Raw genomic sequence first — 9776 nt, forward strand, 5'->3', positions numbered from 1 at the left:
TTTGAGAAATATACGTAGTAGCAGATTTTTTAGTATAATTAACTACGAAACATATTAGCATTCCTATGTCAAAAAATGAAGCAATTTAAACCGTATTTTCTTTATTGGCAATGCACATACATATATTTGTTTATTCGTTTTCCTATAAATAACGCTTGCGATATCTTTTAACATCTTAAGCTTGTTCTGATCGAGATCGAATCTGATTTTACACCAACCATCTAATACGTAGTAATACGTGATACACATCGATATGTGTACACATTGAACATTAGATTTCGTAAGCAATGTAAATGTTATCATAAATTACTGTACTTGGTATAGTTACACAAATATCTTGTCTATGAAAACAATGACACGTATATCTTAAATTACTGCTGTCATTAAAAATTTTCCAGTACGCTAGTAGCACTTAAGCGACACTTGCGATACCAAAAGTAGATACCAAAGTACAAATGTCTGCATCAACAGGTAAAAATATTTTATATTAAATGAAAAATTAATCACTTAGTACAACAAATATCTGTAAAAGATAAAGGTAGTCGTTGTATTATTTATAAAAGGTACACATTATTAATCGCGTAAGGTTTTTTTCAAGTAAATAAATTTTAGAACATAAGCGTCGGTCATATGACCTTCCATAAATTTTGTTTTATTTTTTTTATATTATAAATGTGTAGTGGCATGTGAAACTAATAATAATTTTTACAGTTTATTGTACATTCTGTATGATCGAAATCAAAACAAAACCCGCGTGAGTCTATTGTGCATTATTTATAGTTCTGATTAAAACGAAATCCACATGACGATTAAAATTTGTATTACTATTCGTAGCATTCCAAAAGTGTAAGTAATGCGTGTATATGTATATAGTAATGAAGCAAAATACTTTTATATGATATTTTTAAATGTTTATATTGAATAATATACTTTAATGCAATAAACTAATTGTAATTTAGTCAAACAAATTAATTTGCTGTAAAAATTAATTTAATACATTAATGTAATATATACATAATCTTATCCAAATTTTTTGTGTATATACATGAAGGCTTAATACTAATTTTCAGGTGATAAGAACAGCCTGAAAAATGGCACAGAAGCTTTAAAAACACAATTTGATCCTACTGGTTAGAATTTTTGTTCTTATGAAGAAATTATATCAAATTCAAGTTCTATGTATCATCTATTAGATCAATATTTTATAGAACATCAACATATTCGATATAATCCCTTAAAGGGAGAATGGGTACTAGTGTCACCACATCGAATGAAACGACCCTGGGGGGGACAAATTGAAACAAATATAGAAGAAGATCTTCCAGATTATGACCCTGATAATCCACTTTGTCCGGGCAACGTCAGAGCTAGTGGACAGGTAATGCATTTAAATAACTATCCTTTAACTTTAAAACCAGAATTGCACAACTTTTCTGATACTAAATGTTTTTGTTTTCCAGGTAACTCCAATATATGAAAATACATATTCATTTGTCAATGACTTTCCTGCATTATTGGAATCAGTTCCTAATCCATCAAAATCTGAAGATGAATTATTCCAAATGGATGCTGCCAGAGGTACTTGTAAAGTGATGTGTTTCCATCCCAAATCAAATGTAACAATAGCACTTATGAAAATTTCAGAAATTAAAGAAGTGGTTAAACGGTATGTTGGTAATACATTTAGTTTGTAGTATTGTAATATTTTATGTAATAAATGTCGTTATGATTTAGCTGGATTTTTGAAATGCTTGAGTTGGGAGAGAAATGGACTTGGGTACAAATTTTTGAAAATCGTGGTGCTGTAATGGGCTGTAGCAATTCTCATCCTCACTGTCAAATTTGGGCTAGCTCTTTCTTACCAAATGAAGCTAAAATAAAGGATAGATACCTCAGCGATTATTATAATCGTAATAAAAAACCACTTCTTATAGATTATGTACAAAAAGAACTTTTCAAAAAAGTAAAGTACCATATTAAGAGAATTTAGATTTAGATCTTCAGATTTTTTAATTTGTATATTTTATGTTGTAGGAGCGCATTGTATCAGAAAACCGAGATTGGGTAGTTTTAGTACCATTTTGGGCAGTATGGCCATATGAAACTATGGTATTGCCTAAGAAACAAGTATCTAGAATGCAAGATTTATCAGAAAGTCAACAAGAATCATTAGCAGCTACTATGAAAATACTGTGTACAAAATATGATAACTTATTCCATTGCTCTTTCCCTTATTCTATGGGTTGGCATGGTATGGTTAAATATTATTGGATATGTTCATTAAAAAAGGTCATGTAACTAATCACGATATTTAATTGATTCTGTTTGAAGGAGCCCCAACTGGACCATATGTAAAACAAGATTATCCTTATTGGACTTTCCACGGAATTTATTTACCTCCACTATTACGTTCAGCAACTGTAAAGAAACATATGGTTGGCTATGAACTTCTTGCACAAGCACAAAGAGACTTAACGCCAGAACAAGCAGCAGAGAAATTACGAAATTTATCAGATTCCCATTACAAGTATCCAGAAACCAGTTTAACTAGTTCTGAGATAGAAGAGTATTCTAAATGAATTAATTCACTTTATATAACTATATATTTTTATAAATGTACGTGTTATTCACGTATATATATTTATAAAAATGTAATGTCGAACATCATGTAATTATACACATATTAATTTTAGTAGTAAAAATCAATAAACATGAAAGTAATCAATTACATACAATTTTATACAATTAATATATAGGAAATGTACAATCAATTTTCTTGCTCCAAGCATGAATGCCACCAATTACATCTTTTATTTCTAGATTATTTCCCTGAAATATTTCCTGAAGACTTTTTACAGCCTTTTGCGAATCATTCCCTCTTCTGCACATAACATATACTAGAACAAATGCACACATATTTATTATATATTTACAACTTCAACATAACATATTAAGAAAAATATACTTACAACTAGCATTATCATGTTGTTTTTGTATTTCCTGTATTCTACTTCTTATTAATGTTACTGTTTCGTTGTTATTAATATCACATAATGGTATATTTATAGAGTTCTTTAAATGACAGATGTCAAATTCTTCGGCTGAACGTACGTCAATTAAAATATGAGCTTTCGTGCCTAATTTCAATGTTGTGTTATATTCTTCCACGCTTATTCTTTCTTCCGTTCTTAATAAATTTAATTTCGGATCTTTATCATTTGCTTTTGCACCACAAAATTGTTCATAATCAATTAATTTGTGCAGAGTTGGATGTTCGCCGCAAACGGCACAGTTTATATTTTTAGCACGCAGGTTGATCTTACGAAACTTCGTTTCTAGTCCATCAAATAATAGAAGTTGACCGGATAGTACATGCGGAAGATCGAGTACTATCTTCAGCGCTTCTAATGCTTGTAAGACGCCAATAGTACCAACAGCTGCAGTTAAATTAAGTAATAAATATTTTTCGAATTAAAAATACTGAATAAATTAACTAAATTAATTAAAAAATAATACCTGGGCCAAAAACACCACCATCTCCACAATTTGTTACTGTTTCTGGAGGAGGAGGTTTAGGAAATATACATCTGTAGCAAGGTCCATTATAATTAAATACAGATAAATGACCTTCAAATTTTAATGCTGATCCAGATACTAAAGGTTTATTACTTAGAACACACGCATCATTCAATAAATAACGTGTAGCTACATTATCAGTAGCATCTACCACTACATCGTAAGACTTTATTATGTCCAGAGCATTACTGCTATCTAGTTGAATTTTATATGGAGTAACTTTAATGTCACTGTTTAAGCTAAAATTAGGGATATTTAGTTTAGATTATAAAAGTAGGGATATTTTATATCATGAATTTTACCATCAAATAAACATTTAATACATATACTTGTAAAAATCTATGCATATTATATTGATATACAAATACCGATTAAGACTTTCTGCAGCAGTATTTACTTTTGGTGTTCCAATACTTGTTTCTGCATATAATAATTGTCTATGAAGATTGTTAATCTCTACATCATCATAATCAATTATACCAATTTGTCCAACACCAGCAGATGCTAAATATAATGCAGCTGGGCATCCAAGTCCACCTGCCCCTACGATCAATATTGCGCTATTCTTTAATTTTACTTGACCTGTAATTATATAATGAAAAATGTTAGAATTGAAAATAAAGACTTTATTATTATTTATATATCAAATTAAGAATACATATAGAAGAGAAAATATTAAATACTAAAGAATAACAGATTTTTGTTATATGAAATTCATATGATTTTAATTTAATATATATAATACATTTTAAAATTTTGTAAATAGAATACACCTTTAATAGCAATTTCTGGCAAAAATATTTGCCTACTATATCGTAATATTTCTTCGTTATTCAAACCGTAATCTTGTAAGATTTGTTTTTCGCGCCTTAAGGCAGCTAGTTGAGTTTCCTTCGTGCGTAACAACTCACGCAATTCAACAATTTCATCAATCAATTTCTTTTCGTTCATTTTTCTAGAAAAAAATTTAAAAATGATTTACTGTTCTACTATAAAAGGTTAAGAGTAAAATTAAATTCAAAATTTTTTATTACAGAAAATCACGTAGTTAGGTTATACGTACTAAAACTTATTCACAAAATTACTGGTTAGAAGGTTGTTATTACATAAGTAGCAAATCCTACATAAGAAACAACTCGTTATAGATAAAACTTAAACAAAGACGAGTGAAGATTATTATTCTAATCTTTATTATTTTATTATTAATTTCGAATACTATCACTTGTTTTATTACTTTATAATCAGTATACACGCATCTACTTGAATAGATATATATTACACATTCTGTGCCCTGTTCTACGTTTAAGATGCAAATGGCACTATGCTTTACATATTTAGTATACGCAAAAATGCTCGACTAATCTCTTAATTAACCTTTAATCCTTTCAACGTGATAGATAAAATGAAGAATTTATCGTTTCAAGTAGTGTAACAAAAATAGAGAATATTTTCGAATATTTACTTTTAGAGTTTAGAATAATATTCTTTTGTCCATTTTACTTAACTAGTAAAGAAAAGAAGTCAATATTTTCTTTTAATTTTTTTGGTATTCATTGATTGTATACAGATTTGTATTAAGTAAACTATAAATATGTGTAAGCAATATCTATAAATTAAATTATTATGTCTTTCAAGCTTTCTAGTTAAACCCGTGAAATGTGTATTTTAGGTGGCTACTATGACCGCGTGGTTCTGTGAGTGTCTCAAAGAATTAAAGAAGAAAGAAGCAGTGAAATTTGGAACTGCTAAAAACAGCTAGTTCGTTGAAAATTACGATGTGCTTGGTTTCAAAGATCCTTACGAGATCTACGTGTTTATTTGTACAGTGTCGTGCGCAATAAGTGCAGTACAGTCTTGGGCAAAGGTAGGAAGTTGATGATTAATGTCACGGTCAGCGAGGTTCTCACTCTTGACAAGTGCATACAAGAAAATCATGACTTTATAAGTGACAACTGGAGTATTGCTTGTGAAGAACTTTAATCGTAATATATACGTACGTCAAGATGGTGGAACCAATTTTTGACTATCAATTTCGCCTGATACTTATCGGTGACAGTACAGTCGGAAAAAGTTCGTTGCTGAAATATTTTACTGATGGGAAGTTCGCAGAGGTACGCAGCGACTCTAACCGTTATTGTCAACAATGTTGATAAAAATGTTGATTTTAATCAAATCTGTCATGTTTTGTTTTTTTGTCATTTTTCATAATATCAAATAAGTTATACTGTAATTGATGTTGAAATCGAAGTTGAAATAGATTTTATGTCGTTGGAGTATTTCCAATTTTGCTGATCTAATAATATTTATGTAGTTGATTGCTATTTTTTAAATAAAGAATTCAGGACAGCATAAAAATGCTATGATATTAAATATGTTTGAAGAATTTTTGTCACGCAAATGAATTAGTTTTAATGTCCAATTATAATTATTATATACATTGTACAATTAGTAGGTTAATGAACAATAATAAACAAAACGGTATCTTTGGTTGAGATACATTTTTATCTTTTATCTTGAATCTGTCATTGACTTTTATATAGAGTATGTTTTTTAGTAAATCAAAAATTATAATTCTTTTACAATTCAATGAGTTTATATCTGATATTATTATAGGAAGTATATAACGTATTTTATTTGATTAGCTTTCAGATCCAACAGTAGGAGTAGATTTTTTTGCTAGATTAATTGAAGTAAAGGATGGAACAAGAATAAAATTACAGTTATGGGATACAGCTGGCCAAGAAAGATTTAGGTGTGTTATATTTGTATTATATGTTTTTAGTAATTACGAATATATTAAAAACAAGATATGATATGTCATTGATACAAGTAAAATAATGAAATGTATTGTTTATCTTAGGTCAATTACAAAATCATACTATAGAAACTCTGTTGGTGCCCTGCTTGTGTATGATGTCTGTAATAGAGCAAGTTTTGAACATATTCCTCAGTGGATGATGGAAGCTCGTAGACATATTGAGCCACATCGCCCTGTATTTGCATTGGTAGGTTGTAAATTAGATTTAGTTACCAATGGAAGTAGGCGAGAAGTTTCAAAAGAAGAAGCAAGAGCTTTTGCTGATCAACATGGAGTACATCACATTGAAACCAGCGCAAAGACTGGAGTTAATGTTGAAGAAGCATTTCGAACAGTTACACAGGAAGTTTATAATAGAATACAGACTGGTGAATATAAGGTAGAAGATGGTTGGGATGGAATAAAAACTGGATTTGCTAGGCCTGGTGGTTTAGATTTTAATCTAGTCGAAGCAGAACCTGCAAAATCCTCTTGTTGTTAAGTTAAAATTTAATTTGTTATAAAAGCAAACAATGTTCAGAATGCAGTGGCACTATAAAAATTCATGTTTCTTAAGTTTTTCTAAATCTTGAGACATGTATATTAAGAGAGAGAAAGACCGAAAGAATACATTCAAATTTCCATATCAATTTTATTTGACAAACATGAAAGAAAATTCTATTCTTTAATAATTACATTCCACTGCATTCTCGTTTTAGAAGAAAGATTTACAACAAATTTAAAATGTGTATAAATCTTGATTAGACATTTTTGTACATAGCTTGTATAAACGAATGATTATATGTCATTGAAGTACACAGACATTGAACTAGAACTGTTTCTTATCTTATTTAAGGAACAAAATATCTCAATGTAAAGAAAGTTCATGTTCATAGTATAAATGTAGCTATAGCATTTTTATGAATTTTGTCATAAATTAATGATTTTGTTAACGATGAAAGAAAATAACGAATGTGCTTCTTTGTCAAAATCATCTTTTAAATATTGTAATAATAGAGTATTATAGTGAATATTATATAAATTAAAGAAAAGTTTTCGAAATAAAAATGCAAATGTTTGTAGATCACGCGTTTTACATACAGAAGTTATTTTTTGTTTTTAATGACACAGTTTGTGATAATGTCACATATATATGAAGAGCCAAAATACATACATATATATATATTCGTACTGTTCATATTTAATTAAAGCCAAACAAGTTAATATATCAGTACTTATATCTTAATTTATGAAACAATATATAAGAAGCGATCTGTATGTGCTCTAATTTTAAAACATCATAAACTTATTCTGTAAATATTATATTATATAATTATGTCAAAATATTACAAGATCTTGTTATAGAATAATAGATAGTGCATCACAATTTGTATAAGTTGCTACGAATTAATAAACATCTGCTTTATCATATTTTTATCATAAGATATAAACATGTCAGTTTAAATATGATATGAAAAATTTATATAATCTAATATAATATTTTTAATACAACCATTTTTTATTGGATGGTACATTTTACATTTTATCATGTCAATCTCTTAAAAGAAAATAAATTTCTGACTTTCAAGATATAAGTTAAGAACATAAACACTTGCATATACATACATACATTCTTAAGACAGAAATAAATTAGTCAAATAAATTTTATTCAAAAAAATATTATTTATGTGATTTGCATTTTTCAATACAACACGAATTAAGCAGAGATGTATTTATATCTGTACAATGTAACAGATATATAGAATACGTATCAAATGATAAAGTGCAGTAAAATCTGCATTTGTATAAATAATGTAAGTAAATGCAGCATGGATAGAATTTATGTATGAAGTTTTGTACTTATTAACTGTGGCATAAGACGAAATGAGTAATAGCTATTAGGAAAAAGAAAGAAAAACGCGAAACAGTAACATATAACTTATCATTATATTTGTATAGCTATAGGACATATCTTTTTGTCAATAAGTGATGTATGTATGTAATGAACGTACAACGTTGTAATATCCTAATTGACAAATAGACTTTTTCATCTATAAAAAATCTAAATTTGTTATGTGATCGTTTCTGTTTTAAAATATTTTTTTGTAAATAGAAATTAATATCATATTGAGGACATGAATTATAATAAATCTATGTTATATTATTTTAACATGTGACTATATAAAACTATAATTATACATAATATGTGAAAAACGGACACAGACATATATATACATATATTATAATGTCTATTTTGTAAAAATTGTTTTCTCATAAAATTTATTTTATGTCTAATTTGACAATTCAATATATACATCTTAGTGCACTACACATTTATATACATATAATCATGTTGGAAAATAAACAATTATAGAATTATATATCCTTTTTTGATAATGTAATGCGAGTATTAATTATTGACATTTCTTTTGTGATAGAATTCACAAAATTATGTTCTGCCACCATATTCTAGATAATTTCTATTTATTTAGCTCAATAAATTAATATTTTTGCTTTTTTTTAGAATAAATTAATTACAAAGATACTTCTACTAAAATTACATATTATCATATTCATAATTTTAGATATATATAAAATATGGTGTGTGTTTTGTGTAACTGGTTATTTTTATAGGCTGTAACAGATGGAGTAATCAAAATGTTGATGAGATATAATTTCATATTTAATGTACAATATATAACATATATACAGTATATACAAGTTAATACTTTCTTGCCAATATGCTTAAATTATACAGATTTTTGTAAACTGAATAATTTATATCTCTGAAATGTAAAATTGTCTGAATACAAGAAAAATATTACAAAATATCATTGTTACAGTTACATTTTCACGTAATTATGAAACATTAGCTAAACAGAATAAAACTAAATTTGTAAAAAAGCAAACTGAGAAAGAATAGTTTATATAATATTCTCATAATTAAATAATAACAATTAAAGAATATTGGTCGTTGTTAAGAAATATCTTATTGGTTTTATTTGACAAAATAATATAGTATTACGTTATATTATAGCACGTTATACTGAATTACGTTACGTAGTATTACGTTATATTGTACTACGTTATACTGTATTACGTTACATTATATTATGTTATATAGAATTACTTTATATTATACTTCATTATATTATATTACGTTATATAGTATTACGTAATAATGTATTACGTATTAATGTAATAAAATATAATGGATTACGTCACAATGTATTACGTTATATACTACTACATTATACTATATTACGTTATTTTATATTACGTTATATTATATTACGTTATAATCTATTACGTTATAATGTGTTAAGTTGTAATGTATTACGCTATATAGTATCATGTTATAATGTATTATGTTATATGGGATTACGTTATATTATAATACGTT

General features: G+C 27.3%; 3 protein-coding genes across 9 annotated transcripts; 2 read left to right on the forward strand and 1 right to left on the reverse strand.

Moving 5' to 3' along the window:
• The first annotated feature begins 51 nt into the window (after window positions 1–51).
• Window positions 52–2728, forward strand: LOC126869381 (probable galactose-1-phosphate uridylyltransferase). Of its 4 annotated transcripts, none has more exons than XM_050625848.1 (8): window positions 52–289; window positions 399–471; window positions 1071–1130; window positions 1209–1378; window positions 1461–1666; window positions 1735–1963; window positions 2035–2251; window positions 2332–2728. In XM_050625848.1, exons 2-8 carry the CDS (start codon window positions 456–458, stop codon window positions 2577–2579), a joined length of 1146 nt encoding a protein of 381 aa, XP_050481805.1. In that variant the 5' UTR covers window positions 52–289; window positions 399–455; the 3' UTR covers window positions 2580–2728. The 4 variants fall into 4 exon arrangements, with proteins under 4 accessions (XP_050481805.1, XP_050481807.1, XP_050481806.1 ...); XM_050625851.1 differs by adding an exon at window positions 712–846 and having other exon boundaries at window positions 54–471; XM_050625850.1 differs by lacking the exon at window positions 1071–1130.
• LOC126869379 (adenylyltransferase and sulfurtransferase MOCS3) lies at window positions 2585–5707 on the reverse strand. 4 transcript variants are annotated; one of them, XM_050625844.1, is made up of 6 exons: window positions 5574–5707; window positions 4350–4531; window positions 3945–4158; window positions 3517–3815; window positions 2970–3437; window positions 2585–2897 (listed from the first exon to the last, which is right to left on the reverse strand). In XM_050625844.1, the coding sequence occupies exons 2-6, from the start codon at window positions 4525–4527 to the stop codon at window positions 2746–2748; spliced, it is 1311 nt and encodes a 436-aa protein (XP_050481801.1). In that variant the 5' UTR covers window positions 4528–4531; window positions 5574–5707; the 3' UTR covers window positions 2585–2745. The 4 variants fall into 4 exon arrangements, with proteins under 4 accessions (XP_050481801.1, XP_050481802.1, XP_050481800.1 ...); XM_050625845.1 differs by lacking the exon at window positions 5574–5707 and adding an exon at window positions 4811–4844; XM_050625843.1 differs by lacking the exon at window positions 5574–5707 and adding an exon at window positions 4640–4696.
• Window positions 5539–7804, forward strand: LOC126869386 (ras-related protein Rab-39B). Its single transcript, XM_050625857.1, has 3 exons — window positions 5539–5687; window positions 6219–6328; window positions 6437–7804. The coding sequence occupies exons 1-3, from the start codon at window positions 5580–5582 to the stop codon at window positions 6873–6875; spliced, it is 657 nt and encodes a 218-aa protein (XP_050481814.1). The 5' UTR covers window positions 5539–5579; the 3' UTR covers window positions 6876–7804.
• The last annotated feature ends 1972 nt before the right edge of the window (window positions 7805–9776 follow it).

Source organism: Bombus huntii, chromosome 9 (assembly GCF_024542735.1).
Source record: "Bombus huntii isolate Logan2020A chromosome 9, iyBomHunt1.1, whole genome shotgun sequence".
In the NCBI taxonomy this organism is placed as follows: domain Eukaryota; kingdom Metazoa; phylum Arthropoda; class Insecta; order Hymenoptera; family Apidae; genus Bombus; species Bombus huntii.